General features: G+C 43.6%; 1 protein-coding gene across 2 annotated transcripts; it reads right to left on the bottom strand.

The window, feature by feature from the left end:
* Positions 1 to 581: 581 nt before the first annotated feature.
* stxbp1a (syntaxin binding protein 1a) lies at positions 582 to 18,996 on the bottom strand. Of its 2 annotated transcripts, none has more exons than XM_089020588.1 (19): positions 18,854 to 18,996; positions 14,026 to 14,075; positions 13,826 to 13,907; positions 13,659 to 13,735; positions 13,443 to 13,521; positions 13,106 to 13,209; positions 11,658 to 11,806; positions 11,486 to 11,570; positions 11,265 to 11,395; positions 11,083 to 11,190; positions 10,932 to 10,992; positions 10,668 to 10,733; positions 10,513 to 10,593; positions 10,179 to 10,317; positions 9,872 to 9,981; positions 9,674 to 9,775; positions 9,461 to 9,546; positions 8,321 to 8,475; positions 582 to 3,992 (listed from the first exon to the last, which is right to left on the bottom strand). In XM_089020588.1, the coding sequence occupies exons 1-19, from the start codon at positions 18,888 to 18,890 to the stop codon at positions 3,910 to 3,912; spliced, it is 1,785 nt and encodes a 594-aa protein (XP_088876714.1). In that variant the 5' UTR covers positions 18,891 to 18,996; the 3' UTR covers positions 582 to 3,909. The 2 variants fall into 2 exon arrangements, with proteins under 2 accessions (XP_088876714.1, XP_088876713.1); XM_089020587.1 differs by lacking the exon at positions 582 to 3,992 and adding an exon at positions 7,387 to 7,789.
* Positions 18,997 to 19,179: the final 183 nt, after the last annotated feature.

Below are 19,179 nucleotides of genomic sequence, written 5' to 3'. Positions count from 1 at the left end.
TATAGAAAGATAGAAAAGTTTTCCGAATATAAAGCACGCCATATTATAAGGCGCTACAGTAGAGGCTGGCATTATGCAATACTTCTTCTACAGGAGGGATGGCTGCTGACAGTCATTGTCAAACCTGTTCTAGCTCAATATGAGTGCATATATAAGGCGTACCGACTGGCGTATAAGGCGCAGGGCGATCTTTTGAAGAAAATCAAAGTGCCTCATACACCGGAAAATACGCAAATTGCTAAATTCACCTTTGGCCGAGCAATTTGAAAACTGAGGATCGAATCTGCGACGTAGCGCTAGTCTATAAGGTGCAAGGTCATCTTTTGAAGACAATCAAGGCTTTTGGGTGCGCCTTGTACACGGGAAAATGCAGTAGTCTAAAAAAAACCCCGTTTCCATTGATATTGGGAAATATGAGTTTCTCAGTAAAATCCACCCGTTGAGTCTTTTTCCCATTGACAAAATGATGTAAAGGATATAAATTGTGAAATATAAACATGGACTTACTGATTGTTTTATGACCGTGGCTGCATTGTTTGTTGGTGACGCGACCGTCAACAAGAATGGACCAGTCTCACAAGTGGTGGAAGCCAATTTACTCGACAGCCTTAGTACATATGTACGTATGTTAAACATGGAAGCATCGTTTGTGCTTGGCCACTGGCAAACATACATTCCCATCATAAATAACTTCAACAATTATAACGCGTGCTGATACTTGACTCTGATTTAAAGAGAAGCATTTTCGCATCAGGGATGATTGGGAAACAAATCAAGCAATGTGACAGTTCATCCCATAGAACAGCAAGTCAATCCAAACGGAAATTAACACCAGGAAGCATTTGCAGGACAGAAAACTTTGAAGAGTAATATTTAACTGGGGAGGAAGAAATAAAGGGGCGGAGGGAATTTTTTTGTTTTTCTCTTGCAAAGCCATTCACCATCGGAGAGGATTTACATTTGCACCAGCAGAAAATCAGGCAAAGAAAATAGAGGTACAATATTGTTGTTGTTGTTGTTTTTCCAACCAACAGCAACAGCTAAAGGATGGCAAATACAATGGCGTCTTATTAGCAAGAAAAGTTAGCACGACTTCACAATTCCGAAACATCCAACAGTGAGACGCAAAACGGCAACGTATGCAATTACAACACCTACACAGTGCATGTTCCCATGAAACCGAGCAAGAATGCGACTGACGGGATACAATACTCAAACACGCGGGGGGGGGTCCAAACCTTTTTTCTGGTTGAGGACCGCATGCGGGGGGGCTAAATTCAGGGCCTCTTTCAAACCTCAATAAATAACCTTAATAAGGTGACCATTGATGTGATGTCGTCATAAGTATTCACCAAGACAAACTATTTCTACAACCGAGGTCACTTTTTTGTTTTTTAACTGACACCAGAAAAACGTTTTATAGCATCTAAAATACCCAAAACATGCAGTATGATATTTTTAGTCAAATGCTAAACACCAATAAAAATGACTTAAAGTGTCCAAAATCTGCAAAAAAATTTAGCTGAAAATTGGGCCTTTTCAGAAAGTCTCGCCCCCCTTTGGTGACGTCACGCCAAGATGTCTTGCATTGCTCTCGAATCAAAACAATGGCTTCAGATTCGGAGAAGATGCTTTCTTGTTACACATCCAGTTATGAATATGATTCAAATAGTCCTGATGAGCAAATTATAATCGATTAAAGAATTTATTTGGGCCATTTTTAGGCAAACAGGCGGGGGGGGGATGTCTCACCCAAGAAGAGGCAGAAAAAATGGCGACCAGCTCCGGTGAGGAATGAATCAGCTCGTTTCCACAGGCTGATACATTCTTTCCATGGAGTTTGCCTCCCTCTGCTGGCGGCTTTTGGGTGTAAGACATGGTTTAAAAAAAACAGTACAGTAAAATACATTGACGTGATGGAAAGACGCTACAATGCGTCTTTTTTACGGTGGGGAGGCGGTCCTTTCCTGACGTCACGTACGGACAAGTTGCGTCCATAATTTGTCAAATCACTTCAAATGACTTCTACTTAGCGCATTTTACAAAGATTCCACGGCATATAGCTATATTTTACGCTTTAAGACTCACGCTGAATATTTAGGAAGGCCTGTTTTCGAGTTGATGACGATGCCCTAAGTGATGTCACGGAGGGAACGCCCGTGACAGAGAAAGTGACACACAATGCATTTTGGGTACTTTTTTTTCGTCTGAAAACAAAATTAGAAGGAAAACTATATAAATAACGCGATGGTGAATGGTTGCGTGTCACAGCTAATTGCGGTAATACGCATAAAGAAGGTGTAAGTTGACACAAATCTCCCAAATTCACAAATCAGCCCATTTCCAACGGAGCTTGTGCGCCATCTTTTGCATTTTCTGGCCGCTACATTGGAGTCCAGACGGCTCGAATTGATATGGAAGGAATTCTTTAATCGATTGCAAACATTTATCCTTTCCTCTTCAGAACTATTTGAATCATCTTCATAACTGGATGAGTAACAGGAAAACATCTCCGAATCTGAACTCTCTGAAGCCATTGTTTTGATTCTGGAGCAAGGCAGTTTGTGAAGGAGTATCCTGGCGTGACGTCGCGAACAAGGGGGCGGGACTTTCTGAATCTGCCCAGTTCCAAGCTCATTTTGTGGCAGTTTTGAGACACTTTACGTCATTTTAATTGGTGTTTTACATTTGACTAAAAATATCAGTCTGCGTGTTTTGGCTATTTTAGATGCTATAAAACGTCAGTTAGGAAACAAAAAATGGTGCCGGTTGTCCTTTAAGCCTCATGTGAAAAGTACAGTAAAGTCTCGTTATATCGATATCGGATATATCGATAGTCCCGGTTATATCGATACTATTTCTATGCACGCACGGAGAAAATGACATGCAAACAGGGTCGGGTATATCGATAGTCCCGGTTATATCGATATTTTTTCGGACTCCCTTGAATATCGATATAACGAGACTTTACTGTACTTATGTTTTTTTTTTTTTTAACTTGTTGCAGTCCACTGAAAAGGGATAGTGGGCAAGCAAAAGGCCTTTAGTTTGGACACCACTTGGTTGAACGTATTCATTCAACATGAAAACAGAACCTTATCCAGTGTCTTGTCTGTGGGGGCAATTGAATACTGCACTTGATCATCTGGGCATTCAAAATCACCAAGTGACCCCTCCCCCCCACGGACCACCACGATCCCTCAAGTGACAGCAAATGCGTTTGCGCGGTGAATTTGCTTAGTCTCGGCTTCTGCGGGCGTTTTGGGAATGGGGAAGGTTTTTCAGTAGCGTATCCAAAAGGCAATCTTGCTGGAAAAGAAAAGCAATTTCCCCTCAAAACACCATCCACACAGAATACAAACACAGTTTAGCAATCCAGACACGAACGACCAAGCATGCTACTTTGATACAAACATCTGAAATGGGCGGCAAGGGTTTGAGGGCAATTCCTCTCCGCTTCAATCTATTTATAAGTATATATATATTGCATGTTGATTGATATGCTATAGTTTACAAGTCAAACGAACCTCTGGCATGGTTATCCTTTCTCCGCCCGCTTTCACTACACTTGACACAAAAGCAGGTATCCTAGGACGACCAAGGTGGACATATAGATTGACCTTTGACCTACTCTAGCAGGTTTTATAGCAACATTTTGGTATTTTCGCTTTGAAACGGCTACCTGCGACAGAGATCTCAAATCGAGTTGTTTCTCTGCGTCCATTGCAAAACATGAGAATACTTTTTTTTACTCTTGTTAAAACACATATTTTCTTGTCATCTTTGATGACTCTTTTTTTAATCCTCAAGCAAGATGCAGGCAGAAGAAGGGTAATGGTCGATGCACATGGAAAAGTAAAGAGGAGAGAGATTTGATGAGAGAAGGTGTTTGTTTTTGGTTTAAGTTTTTTAACTGGTCACTTCTTCATCTGGTTTGTTCATGGCCTTGAGCTGCTCCAGTAGGGTGGTGGGGGTAAAGATGTTGGTCGATCCTGAAGACGCACACAAAAAAGGGCTGCAGTTAGAATGCGCTTTTACACGGGCACAGGGGGAAAATGTGTTTTCAGCTCTTGTCGTGGAAGGACGACTTCTACACCGTAGTGCATCGAATGCAGAGATAGAAACTGCATATATTTACGCTCATTGCTACTGTTGTTTCTGAATTTCACTGGAGATATGCTCATTGCTACTGTTGTTTACTTTCAACTTAGAAATCATTCATAGGCCCAAGCATTTATTTTGACATCAGTCAAAGACATTTAGGGCGCAGGGTGATCAGGGTTTAAGTTCATGTTGTCAGCCAGGGTTTATATGAAGTGTAATTACATATCTTGTGCTTATTCCAAAAAAATCCTACTGTTGTTTTACTCTTAGCTAGCAGTCGTTGAAAGCTAATTGAGTCGTCGATCACTGGTAGTAAATGGAAGGAAAAAAATATTGGTATTATTAATATGATATATTTTTTGTGTGTTATGGCACTTATAAATGAAATGTATTATTATTTAGTTTCACTTGCCCAAAAAATGATTAAAATATATACTGTATGTTTAAAAGCCGGAAGACTTGGCGTCACTGTGACGTGAAATCAGCACGCCGGAAGTGAATCGCGGTCGCCATTGAGCATTTTCGTCTTGCGATTCGAGATGTTGCGATCTATCTTTATTGGAATTATCCCATTTTTCTTTTAGTTTCGTGTGCAATAAATAAATGGGAATCTTTAGCACGTATGTACGAAAGTTGAGGCGGGTCGCACGCCGCACAAGCGTGTCTGTCTCCGTCAGATGTCGATCAAGGTTAGCAACATTTTCCTTTTTCCAAGCAAACTATTGCATCTGTTTTTCTGTTTCGCTCGCGTTTTTAAGGTGAACAAATAAGACATTCTGTGGCTTTCACATGATTGAAACATAACGCCTGCTTCGATCAAAACAGCTGAAGACACATTTCACACTTTTTTGTTACTTAACACGAGTAATAATGGAGTAAAGCAAACATTGTTTAAGCCTCATGATGATATTTTACACAGCATCGTTTCCAAAGTTGTCACACAAAAATGTTATTTGTGGCCGTTTGTTTTACTCCACACAGCGACCGACGCTTTAACTCACGTTGTTTGTTTCTACTATGGAGCTACATGTCTTGTATCCTCCACTTTTAACTGTCAATTATTTGGAGACATTGCAAAGAATGCCCCAAATAAAAGAAACACAAGCAGCAAGTCCAATTTGAGTTGTTTCACCAGCCTTTTTTCATTTTAGGGTATTGTTGACAGTCAAACATGCTGCTTTGGGCCCAAGAAACAAACAACTTTTGGACTCATTAGTAGTTACGGAATGTGTGTACATGACTAAATCTACACTTGAAGCGCATAACAAAAACAAATACTTGCAGTAAGTAGGAGATGGCCATTACTGTGTGTTGAATGTAAAAGAAATAAACATAAAAAACAGTATGCGCCTCAGCAGACATACTGCAGACTGAGAAAGCATGAATAAAAATTCCCTCAATGACCTTTGATTTTGTCCTGAAGGAAATCAAGGTGACTGTCGTGGCCAGGGGTTCGTTAGAAAAATAAAAAGTAATTTTCAAAAAAGTGATCATAAAGATGGATCTTGGGGTTGATGAAATCTGCGGTGAGCCTTAATACCATCCAGAGGTGATTCAATCCACCCAACAGAGATGATAGGAGGAGGCGGCGGCAGGGATGGGGAGGGAGGGTGGACGTCTTCCTCAGGCATGGCCGCTCTCCTCTTCCCTTTTTGTCTTTATATTCAATGGAATAAAGGCTTAGTCTTAAAGGACAACCGACGTCACTTGTTTGTGTCCTAACTGACATCAGAAAAACGTTTTATAGCATCTAAAATACCCAAAACACGCAGTATGATATTTTTAGTCAAATGCAAACCACAAATAAAAATGACTTAAAATGTCCAAAATCTGCAAAAAATGGAGCTGCGAATTGGGCATTTTCAGAAAGTCCCGCCCCCAGTTCGTGACGTCACGCCAAGATGTTTTGCATTGCTAGTGAATCAAAACAATGGCTTCAGATTGGGAGAAGATGCTTTCTTGTTCCACATCCAGTTATGACTATGATTCAAATAGTTCTGAAGAGGAAAGCATACATGTTCGCAATCCATTAAAGAAGTCCTTCCGTGCCATTTTGAGGCAATATTGGGGGAAAATCTCTCACCCAAAAAAAGAGGCACAAAATGGCGACCTCCTGTGGCCACCTCCGTTTCCACAGGCTGATAAATTCCTTACATGGAGCTTGGACGCCCTCTTCTGGCGCAACACGAGGTTTTCAGACCAAACAAGCATTGACGTGATGGAAGGACTGCTACAATGTGTCCTTTTTTTTCGGTCAGGGGCGTTCCTTTAGTGACGTCACGTACGGACTCGTCACCAACTCAAAAACAAGACTTCCTGAATATTCAGCGCGAGTCTTAAAACGCAAAATGTAGCTATATGCGGTGGAATCTTTGTAAAATACGCTCAGTAGAAGTCATTTGAAGCCATTTTACCAATTATGGACACAACTTGTCCGGAGACGTCGGTTGTCCTTTAAAGGACAAAGATTCCACCGCATATAGCTATTCCGGAAGTCTTGTTTTTGAGTTGGTGACGAGTCCGTACGTGACGTCACTGAAGAAACGCCCCTGACCGAAAAAAAGGACACATTGTAGCAGTCCTTCCATCACGCCAATGCATTTTGCTGTGCTTGCTTGGTCTGAAAACGTCACGTTGCACCAAAAAGAGCCAGAAGAGGGCGACCAAGCTCCATATAAGGGATTTATCAGCCTGTGGGAACGGGCTGATTAATTCCTCACAGGGAGCTTGGTCGCCATTTTCTGCCTCTTTTCTGGGACGCTACATTGCAGTCCAGATGCCTCAAAATGACAAGGAAGGACTTCTTTAATCGATTGCAAACATGTATGCTTTCCTCTTCAGAACTATTTGAATCATATTCATAACTGGATTGGAGTGGATTGGATTTGCCTTTATTAGTCTCACAGTGGAGAAATTTACATTTCACAGCAGCAAAGCGATGAAAGGAATGAAAGTAGAAAAACAAAATACATGAGCTGCTGGAAAGGCAGCCACTCTCGCGGCGCCGTCTTGAAGTCAAAAGAACAAAAAACAAACTAAATAACAAATAATATGACAGCATAGAGACAACATGAGTAACAAGAAAGCATTTTCTCCGAATCTGAAGCCATTGTTTTGATTCGAGAGCAATGCAAGATGTCTTGGCGTGACGTCACGAACTGGGCTGGGGGCGGGACTTTCTGCAAATGCCCAATTCGCAGGTCCATTTTTTGCAGATTTTGGACACTTGAAGTCATTTTTCATTTGACTAAAAATCTCATACTGCGTGTTTTGGCTGTTTTCGATGCTCTAAAACGTTTTTCTGATGTCAGTTAAGAAACAAAAAAGTGACGTCACGTCACTTTTAGAGCGGCCCATGCGGTGAGAAAAGGCCCTGGTGATCCCATCCCCGAGGGCCACGAAAAAAAAGGGGCGGGGGAGGAAGTGGAGGTACAGAAAAGACGACTGAGTGAGTGAGTGAGTCAAAAGAAAGAAGGAAGCCCTTGTGCTGCTACAATTCGCAACGGGCTTCTTGAGCGGCTGCCTTTCCTTTTTTTCTCTCTCTTTCTCTCCCTCCCTCCCAATCTGTCTGCGCCTCAGTCGTCTGAGGCGTCAGCGTCCTCAAAGGACACCCGAGTGGACTCTCGGAAGTCGGGGTGCTGCAGGTCCGATAAGAATTTGGTGGGGGTGAGCATGTGGGTGGAACCTGTAGGAGGAACAGAGGTGGCTTCACCGCTCATCTTTCAACACAAATGGCAGGCCCTCATCCACTCTCGGCGCCCTTCGTTTTTTCATTTTCTTGTAAAAAAGAAAACAGTCAACAAGCACACACACAGACGAGAGCTGAAGCACAGCCAAACGGCGACAGAGAAGCATTAAGACACATCCCGTCAAATTATGACTTTGAGAAGAAGACGCAAAAATCAAGCAAACAAAAAATCAAGCTAATAAATCACGCAAAAATCAAACTGATTTCAAAGCTCCATTGTGACTCTTGGTCAAGCTTGTGGCGAAACCTTCTCATATACGGCATATTTGAAAGGTGTTTTCCAAACGTTTGTGCTTGTCAGCCATTTGGAAAGGGCGCACGTGAAGTACCATCGTCGCGTTTGTGCCGCATGTTGTTCTCCACTAAAGTCAGCGGCGAGTTTACAAACTATCGATTTGATTTTTCCCTTCTGTGCCATGACGGCCGTTTTTCATCACAGGTGTGCGTGCGTGCGTGCGTGAACCTCACCGATGATGGCTTCCCACTTGCCGTTGGCCTGCGTGACCTCATAGGCGCAGCGCATCTCGCTAAAGGACACGCCCCCGATGATGAAGACCATGACCCTTGGGCCGGTGCGGTATTCTCCGGGTGTCTTGTTCTTGTGCCAATGTCCGTAGCGAGCACTGCCAGGAAGTGGAAGCATCATTGTATCACTTACTAAAATACTTTTACTAACACACACACACCCCCAAAAAACAACAACAACTCATCAACTGCCAGACGGTGTGCAAAAATGTGTCCACTCCGATGCCTGTTTTTTTGGTCATTTTCACTCAAATTGCAGAACCCACGCAATATTGACTTTTAGGACTACATAAACATTCAATGCAGCGCAAGAAATCTTAGACTAATTCCAAAGTTATACGGGTCTGGAGTTATCTCAGCTTGAAATGGGGGTGACTGTACAAACGGTTATTTAATGATCAATAAGTATATGAATACATGCATAAATAAATATAAATAAATTGGTTATTTAACCCCTTTACGCCAACCGTGTTCATATGAAGACAGATACATTCATTTAAATTATTTAAATGAATACATTTCTATTTAAAATTGCATTTTCTGTGTAGCTCTCTCTCTTGTTTCTATTTATAATTGTATTTTATTTGTTGCATTCTATTTGTGATTATTTTGTATTTATGATAGTACCTCTGCTTGTCTGTGACTGTAAAGTGTCCTTGAGAGCTTTGAAAGGCGCTTAAAATGTAATGTATTATTATTTTTAAACAATCAAAACAGTATCAAATAGGTTCAGAGTATATAATTAATAATATAATTCGATATAATTAACAATAATTAATGTGGCAAGAAACAATGTGAATGCATTTGAAAATGAATGTATCTTTGTTCTTATGAACACGCTCGGCGTAAATGGTTAATAATAATAATAACTAACTGACTGACTGAATGAATGAATGAATGAATGAATCTCCTTCTTTTCCTTTGGGCTTTCCCTTCAAGGGGTCGTCGCCACAGCAAATCAGTGTCCTCCATCTTTAGAGGTTTGATCTGCATGTTTGTTTTGGCCAAGCTTTTATGAATGAATAAATAACTAAATAAATAAATAGAATTAAGCTATCCGATATCACATTAGTGTGTGTATACCTGACAGCAGTGGTGCTGAAAGAAGCCGAAGAGCGTGTGGAGATGTAGGGGTAGTGCTTTGTGTCCAGTTTATCATCAATGGCATCCTGCAGAGGCACAAAAAACCGCAAAGACTTTCCAACAACTAAGTGCAACACTCCATATCGTCGTAAATTGTGTCAGGACAAACTCCCAAAGTACTCGCGGAAGTCATTCAGGACTAGTCGTGCACACCTCCATGATGTCCTTGACCAGTGGTGTCCAGCGGGACAATTGGTAGGTCTGCTCACTGACCCGCTCCTTCCTGTCCAATTTCTTACCTCGACGCAAGGTTGACTAAGGAAAAAGCCCCCCCCCAAAAAAAGAGACAGCCTTGATACAAAAAGCCCAGAAAGGATGGCATCCAGAGAAAGAGAATTGAGGGCGAGTTACGTCGGTGACGATGGGGACACCCAGATGCGCCATGTTGGTGATGATCTCACTGTCTTCGGGGGGAATCTGAGCGTGCTGGATCAGCTTGTTCAGGTTCTCCTCTGTGATACCTGCGGACGCACACACGTATCAAATCACCTGGTGTTGCGGATGTGTGTCCTGAGGAAAGAGTTCTTGATTGCTTTTGTGTCTGTGCGCCATCCCCTCCAGCTTGATTCCTGTAATGAACTGCCTTTGGGGGTTTCGTGTTTTGTCATGTCAGCACGGCGTCCATTTTGTTGTGACTGGTCTTGTGTGGCGCTCCTACCATTCTTGAGGAAAATGTAGAGCAGGATGATGCGGATCTTGTCGTATGTGCTGACATTGGCATCCAGCAGAATGGGCACGATGGCCCTCATTGGATCTTTGATCTTCTCCCCCTCGGCGTCCGTTCCCATCGCCAGGTCCTGAAAGTACGCAAGTTTGACACGTGCGTGTCCGCCATCCTCCTCTTGAATGAAATGATTGCACCCGTCCGGCGACGAGTAGACAGTTCGGCCTGTATCGTCGTGATTACAATTTAACTCAACTGGCTGCGCTATCAAGCTAAACGGAAACCGGTTTAATCCTGAAATGTATCCGATCCGTTGCTCCCGTTTCACCTGTTCCACGCGGCACAGCTTGTCCACTGTTCCCTGGTAATGCTTCATGCAGTCTTCCGCAAGTTGCAGGTGAGTGGAATACTGCAAACACGCTAGCAGTTAGCATTCCCACGTAAATGAAAAAAAACTAATCAGCTGTTATCACAACAACGCACCTTGCTGAGTTCCTTCTGATATTGAGGCATTTTCTTCAACATCTGGGACAGATCCCTCATTGTGGTCTGCGGAAGGGAAAGCAACCTTAACATCACTTGTATAATTTGGAATATACCCAAATTATTTAGCTTAATGGCAAAATTCAACAGAAATTAGCCTAGATCTTTTTGGGAATTCTCCAAAGTATATTCAGGAAGTACGATGAAAAGGGACTACGCAGCACTAGTACAGCATGTGATAAATGAATGAAGGATTCATGTTACCTTCTCTCCTGTGTTCATTCTCTTGCTGGAGGAAAACTCTTTCAGCTGGCGTGTCACTTCCCTTTAAGAGAATCAAAAGTATAAAAAACACAGTCGGTATCATCCCGAATACTGGATGAGTAATACTTGGATGATGAGGAAAAGTACTCACTGGGACACCTCCGCAATGTGTTTGTGTCTCAGGCTCACCCACAGATCATCGTCTTCGTGGAGAAGAACCTCTTTCTCGCGAGAGTCTCCAATGCCGCTCGTGTCGTACCTGAGCAAAAAGCGTTTTTGATGACAAACCGCTCACATCTGACATCTTGGGAAGCCGTCGTCGTTTGGGCGTACTTGTAGACGTCGTTTTCGATGGGCAGCAAGTCGTAGCCCATAGCCTGGAAGGTAAGCTCGTGCAGGACGGGTGAGACAGGGTCAAATGCCCTGTCCAGGATGATCAATTGGGAACGGGCCTTATCCGGACCCTGAACGTATAGACACAAAGTAGTGAGTCTTTCAAAGACACCAATTCGGACCCAAAAAGGAGGTGTGGGGTTGCAGGAACAAAGACTCGCCTCTCCCATGGTGGGGTCATCAGCCTTGTAGGCATCCAGTTTATCCTGAACCAGCTGAGCCAAGGTGGCGTTGTCCTTGTAGTCGCTAACGGAAGGATGGGACCATATGAAGACCCTATCAAACCAACTAGGAAACCCTGACAGGTAACAGGTTACGCCTCCGGATGCTCACCCTCGGTATCTGACCGCAGGGTATTCCTTCAGCGTGGCGCACAGTGTGGCTAGTTGCTCGGCCAACCTCTCCATCACGGGGTTCTTCAGCTGGGTCTTGTGAGGGCTGTAGAAGCTGTGAAAGGCATCCGCGTTGTCCAGAGAGTACACCTGCGTACGTACAGAAGACATCCATCCATTTTTCGTACCGCTTATTCCTCATTAGGGTCGCGGGGGTGCTGGAGCCTATCTCAGCTGTCTCAGGCATGAGGCGGGGGGCACCCTGAATTGGTTGCCAGCCAATCGCAGGGCACACAACGACGTACAACAGTCACTCTCACACTCGTACCTAGGGACAATTTGGAGTGGTCAACCTGCCTGCCATGCATGTTTTTGGAGTATGGGAGGAAACCGGAAGACCCGGAGGAAACCCACGCGGGTCCGGGGAGAACATGCAAACTCCACACAGGGAGGCCGGACCGGGACGCGAACCGGCGACCTCTGCACTGTGAAGCCGGTGTGCTAACCACTCGACTACCAGACCGCTCGTACAGAAGACAATGCAACGGAAACGGATTTTGGTTTTTGCTCCAAGGTTCCTTCTCTTAAGGCTGTTTTTGTGTCGTCACAGATCCAAAGCCCATCTCTCGTCCTTGCCGTATATTCTTCCTGCATTTGTGTTTTGTCCTTCTCTCCTCACCACCCCCCACCCCTGCTGCCCCCTAGTCCCATCTGCCCACCGCCACATGACCATGCTTCTCACCCACAGAAGGGTCCCCGTTTTAGTCCTTCTACCATTGGCCAACACTCCCGTATGGTCCTTGGCCCACCCAAACGGTGAATGTGCAACAGCGTGTGGGCGGAGCTATGAAGTACCACTGTGCCTGGAGCAGGAACTGATTTAACAACGGTAGACAGAGCATTGTGGGATCCAGAAAAAAAATCCAGATCAGATGATGGAGAAAAATCCGATCAAATGGGTATGACGTGAAGTTCCTCAAAGGGTCAGTTCTTCAATCCCTTTTGTTCAGCCTTGTATATGTGACCAATGTCCCCATGTGACAGCGGTTCAATGAAAGGTGTTGTATTCATCGAAACACATTTGAATAACTGCTAGAACCATTGACTCATCGAGTTGTTTATAAAATAGTCCAGAATTTTTAGGGACTGCTACAAAGCCCTTTTGTTGCTTGTTTCCATCAGGTCTGTGTAAGCTCTCAGTCGTACAGGAGTGGTACACAGCTAAGTAGGGACCTATCATAGCTGTGTCCGGCGCCACCATGTCTGGACATTAGGGATATATAAATGGGGCCGATACGACCAGTCAGACTTTAGTTCGCTGACGAAGCCTCTTGGATAGGAGGCGAAACGTCCGAAACCTTCACTTTTGTACAGATGACGGCTGAAGAAACCTTCTCATCGTTGTTTCCATCAGCTTTTGCAATTGGACTCATCTCTCAAATGTCTTACCTGAGACTCGTACGGCAAGAAAGCGATGTTGATCTCCGTCAGTGTCTTGATGGTTTTGGAAGCGCGACTCTTGACCAGCTCATTGAAGAGAGGATCGGGACAGGCTTGATGGAAGAGGAACACGATTGTGTGAACATGCCAGGTCTTTCAAGCTACAGTTCCTATATGATCCAAGCTCAAAAAGATAACCGAACAGGTCAAACAAGATATTATATCACCCTTTATGGACAGAAGATTATGGCTGAGATGCTCTCAATTTGTGACCTTCACATCCCAAGTGATGCTTTTCAAGGGTGACAACGGCACAGTTGCACCTTTCGAGGTCTCCAATACTCACAGTCGGTGAAGAACACGTGAGCTGCTTTGTATTTTGCTGAATGCGGGTCCTTGAAGTCTCCGATAAGGGTGTGGACTGACTGTGGATGGAGAAGAAGAACCCGTGAGATATAACGAAGGCCTTTAAGGAACATTTACGTTTTTGTTATGATGTATTATCGTCGTATATCATATCAACCATATCAACTACGATTGGGAAGTACTTCAGAGAGCTCACCTTTTCTGTTGGCGTAATCAGAAAAATGGCCTCTAGGCTGGGAAGAGGCTCTCGTCGCTTGTTGATGTCCTCCACAACTTGATGAAAGGTCAATAGAAACGTCGGCCGTCATCCCGGTTGCCCGTGAAAAGGTACACGTGCGAGTCGGGTGAGGCCATTTGACTTACTGGTGATGCCCTCCGTCATGATATCCGTCATCTTGCAGCAGGAGGACAACATCCTCATGCTGAGCTGGTCCACAATCAGGGCCTGCAAACGGGAGACAACATCTTCCAGGGTCGATAACGCCATCATCTATCTATCCGGTGGACGAGTGAGACGGAGACTCTCGTTACGGACATTACAGCCTACCAACGTGGCTTCTCACCTTCCATTCTCCCTTCTTCTTCACCTTCTTGATGACATCGTTCATAATCTCTGCGACAGAAAGATCCCAATGAGAGGAGAATACTGGATTTGGGTGGACAACATATAGCGAGGTTGTGACACTGCAATTTTTTGAGTAATCATTCTTATTTGATCAAAGTAAATTCAAAGAAGCGTTGTTACAATAAAGCTACGAGTGTTTTCGAAGGGCGGCGGGTGTTTTGGGTACGTCAAAATTGGCCAGGGTTCATTCAAGGTCGCACATGTCAGACGAAGAACCCGCGCAAGTCAAACAAGGCTAATGAGCACGATCCAGCAACAAGTTGTCAAAAGCAATCTAACAATGCTGGGATCATTTTAATCCATTGCTAACCTTCCATGTTGGATTAGGATTACCGCTAACCCAATTCTGATCGGCACTATTGGAACAGGATGCAATGTCACAGTGATCGTATGACATATAGAAATAATTTCAAATTGCTTTTTCGCTTGGCTTGAGTGCGTTTTGAAAAGTTTTGGCGGACTTTGGGCAGTTTGACTCACAGGAATCGTATCTGACCTCTTGTGGGAGAGGTGATCCTGGACCCCTCTACCCTACCCCCCCTTTCCTCCTCTGCAGCTGATGTTTTCTCAGCCTTTGCATGACAGGACATTGCTGATAGCGTGTCGCTGATAAATTCTACGAGTCTAAAAACTCTCCCAGTAGTCTCGGTAGTACAACACATTCTGAATAAAACGAACTATGACGAGATCAGGAATAATAATGTCAGCATCATTTTCAAGTTGCGATCCTCCGCGCTGCGTTAGCGTCATTGCTATGTGCAAAACGTGACGCCATTGATTGAGTTGAAAACAAAACATGTCATCCTGGAGACCCATCATATGATTTGCACCCTGTTGATGTCCAGATAGTCCTTCGAACAATACAGGAAAAACGGCAATAGCGTCGTCGAGAGGAGACCTGGTCAAACACTGCGCAAAAGCTGTGTCAACCAAACACAAACCCAAACAAAGCCTTCTAACCTTTGTCCTGACCAGTTTAACAGGATATGCATCCTTTTGCTGGAATCGCCCAAAAATTCATCATTAAATAAATAATAAATACATAAACAAAGGCATGCCAATGTACAGCCGTTTTTTTCTTTTGTTATTCAAGTTTTAAGCAATTAATGTATTCCTTAAATTAATACAGAAAACGCCCCCACCCCCAAACAAACAACATTCAGCCACCCATCCATCCATTTTCAAATTTGCTTCTTTTTTTCTCATTTTTGTTTTTAGTAGTCGTGGTATTATTACAATACAATATATATTAATTTATATAGCGCTTTAACAACATCTGAAGCTGTAACAAAGCGCTTATAGCATGGACAGCTGTCATACAGGAAATAAAACAAGTCACAAAGATAGTAAAAAGGACCGGGGAGTAAAACTAAGATTACTGTTTGTTTATTTATTGATCTATTGATTTTATTTTAGCACGTTGAACCACAATTCCAAAACAGTGTCTGATTGTCATTCCATTTTTTATGAATAGTATTTTCAGATTCAGTTATTGTGACAACAATTGTCTTTTTTTCCGGCCATTAATAGAGTACCTGTACCTGAGTGCGCGTGTGTTGGTAAGGGGGGGGGGATGCTAAGCTGAGGAACAAGAAGGATTCTCGCCTCTTTCTGGATGTAAGCGATTTGATGATCATTCCAATACGCTGCATAGTCCTGTTTTTTTTTTTTTTAATGAGCGCCATCACACAGGACTACGTGCTCTGTAACCACGGCGACCGTGTATGTAGCTCGCGTTTGCGTCTACCGTCAACCCGTATGCTTATTGTGCACGCGTCACAGAAGGCCGACGGCCGCAGGCACTGCAGCAGACACCCAAGCGAGCAGATGATGCTGATGTTACCAAGGTGACTTTGCAGCGATGGAAAGTCATTCTTTGAACCGGATGACCGAGACTGTGAGTTGAAAAGTGGAAGATTTTAAGTATGGCCATGAGTGGAGAAAATAATGTTAGTTGTTATTGTAAATCAACTTGCTGGGTGACTGTCTCATCACATGTATGATTGGTGCTTACCACAATAGCCCAAAATGGCGCATGGATTTTTGTATGATTTTTTTTTAATCTTGTGTTAACTAGACGGTAGAATCGTGATGTCACAGGTGAACGACAGACTATTTGCTTCTTGAAGGAATTTTAATCAGTGGTGTAGATTGTCATCACAATCCATTTTTAAGCACAAAAAATAATACTTAAACATGCACAAAGAAATAACACTTGTTCAAAATCAACCGCAGGCCATTTCTATTCAAAAATGGCTATTTTTCAGTGAGACTTTCCCCAGTAATTAACAATGAGCACCGCGGTTCACTGTAATCCGTCATATCTGATATGAAATTATGAACTCATTCACTGCCATTCCCGAATTTATTCAGGAATGGAAAATATGACTGAGCACCATAGCCAAACTTGCTCGGGTTTTGGTTTTTCATGCTTGGGTGCCGATAAAGCGCTGGCCATGGCTTCTGGCAATGTTTTTTCCTTTCCACAAGCGGGCAGCATTTCCCCTTTTCACGTTAGCGCTTTGTTACACCTTGAGAATTTGTTAAAGCGCTATTTCAACCAATATGGATGTATTGCATTGCCACCTTAATTTCCAGGTCAGATAACTCCAGCAATGTAACTTAGAAATTAACTCTTTTTTTCTGATGAAATAAGAGACTAAGGTTTTTAATAAAGGTGTATTGAATGTTGATGTCGTCCTAAAAGTCAATATTGTGTGGGTCCTGGAATTGGAGTGACAATGACAAAAACCCTGGCACCGGTATGGACACATTATTTGCAGTCTGGCAGTCAGTGAGTTAAAATACAGTCTTACAAGAAATAAGAATAACCACATCTTATCATGTGATGCTATTGTGTCCACTTGGCCTCGTTCCGTTTTGCTCTCCCTCTCTCTCTCTCTCTCTCTCTCTCTCTCTCTCTCTCTCTCTCTCTCTCTCTCTCTCTCTCTCTCTCTCTCTCTCTCTCTCTCTCTCTCTCTCTCTCTCTCTCTCTCTCTTTCTCTCTCTCCCTCTCTCTCTCTTGCTCTCTCACTCTGAAAAGGAGTTATGAAAATGGAGGCTGAGGCACTGCACACTACCCATCCCCCCTCAGCTGCATCTTCCACATCACTTGCTGCCGAAAGGACCCATGGTGGTGGTTTTTCGGTATCCCTCCGTCGTAGCGCAGCCTTCCAAAGCGGCCCAGGCCTGGCCACTTGCCCATCTCATACTACCGGAGTGTCTTCAGGTGCTGGCGCAATAATGTGAGCGTCGGCAGGAATTCTATTTATATATTATTGTTTTAAAAAAAATAGAAATCCCCATGAGTAAAAACTACATTGATGGTTCCAGGTTTTTTTCCCTCTAGGGACAAAAGGGGTCTTAAGCAATACAAAGTGGGTCTGGTGTAAGAATAGAATTTCAAAATATATTTTACAGTATGAAATAAAATGCTGAAGTGGCGCTACTACCAAAAAAAATGTGCAGCGCCATCCCAGATGGTGCCTGACTGTTGCTGGTGCAGCATTTTGAAAGAATGATGATGATGATGATTGGATATTGGATTGGATATGCCTTTATTAGTCTCACAGTGGAGAAATTTACATTTCATGATACGCTCATAACATGCTTCAATCTAGTCTGGAATTTGCATTGTATCGTACGATTATTCTGATATGTCAAACACGTTTTCAGCTGGCATGCCAAAAGTCCGATAGCGTGTGATACAAATTTCCCCATTGTGGGATGATTCAAGGTTTTTTTTCTGATTCTGATTGTGCTACAGATCGGATTTTGGCTCTGTATATTCTGAATTGGATTGGATTTGCCTTCATTAGTCTTGCAGTGGAGAATTGCAGATGATGTTAGAACACGAAGCATTAATCAATTTGAGAAAATGGAAAAAAAAAGTCTCATCATCATGCTGACACAATCATCGAGCATCAGTTTTGCGCATTATGAACCAAGACCATAAAAGATTTCAAATCAAGCCAATCCCGATTTTCCGCTTCATTTCAAGAATACAAGAAGCCGATAAACAAATACTCCAAATCAATGGCGAATATATCTGATTTTGCCATCCCATCCATAGCAAAAAAGGAGACTGAAACTGCGCCTCCATATTTCGGCCCGCATCAGCAACGCACACGCTGACGCTCCCGCAGCATCCTCTCCGGAATAAATCAAGCGTCTAAATTGGGACAGGCGGCGAAGGCTGCTCGAATTGGTTTTGTAAAGAGACGACATTGCCTCCATATTTAGATGCTGTGCTTCTTTTTGGTGGAATTGCGCCCATCAAAGGCAATTAAATGGTGACGATATGAACCCAAGCGAACATAAAGCACATAGCAGACTGACGCTTGTATCGGCCCTTGGGCGTAAAGAGCATTTTATGGCCAAATGAGACGCATCCTCCGCGAAGGTTGACTGGCGCACTGCCGAAAAGACGAACGTCGATGAGGATCTATTTCGATTTCGTCTCTCGGTATCCAGGCAGAATGCGATGCAGTGAATGGACGCTCCAGCGACCAGCGAGCGTTTGAAAGGACATTTCGACATCGTTCAAGCAAACCTGACATTTGGCGCAGAGGCGCCGCAAGAACGCAACGGAAGCGCGCAAGACCCCGCGGGTCGCCTCCATCACGTTTTGCGCTCTCATCACGACAACATTGACGACGAGGCGCCAACCTTCGTTCGCCTTCATCCTTCATAACCGGACAACGACAAACACGTTAACGACGCGCGAGGTCATCTCGGCTAATCTGGAATAATAACAAGGTTCTTACTCTCTCCGACCACCGCCTTTAATCCGATAGGTGCCATGATGGTGCCGAGTCGAGTTTCTAGTGCTTACTCCTGTCGTTTTCCTCCCCCTCCTCGTGTTCACCTCCGCCCGTCACTGCGTCGGAGCCCTCACAAGGAGTCGCCACAACGTATCCTTCCGCCAAGTGCTCAACACGACTGGCGTAATTAGACTAACTACTGCGTCTTATGAGCTATAACAATGATGCTTTTTGTTTTACTCACTTGGATTTATTTGGTATGTTTTGTGTTCATTATTTTAGACGATGTTAGCAGTTTTGTTACAGCTTCAGCTGTTGTGTAAGCGCAG

Source organism: Hippocampus bargibanti, linkage group LG18 (genome assembly GCF_051943395.1).
Source record: "Hippocampus bargibanti isolate YZ-2025 linkage group LG18, ASM5194339v1, whole genome shotgun sequence".
In the NCBI taxonomy this organism is placed as follows: domain Eukaryota; kingdom Metazoa; phylum Chordata; class Actinopteri; order Syngnathiformes; family Syngnathidae; genus Hippocampus; species Hippocampus bargibanti.
This window is presented reverse-complemented; position numbering and strand designations above follow the sequence as displayed.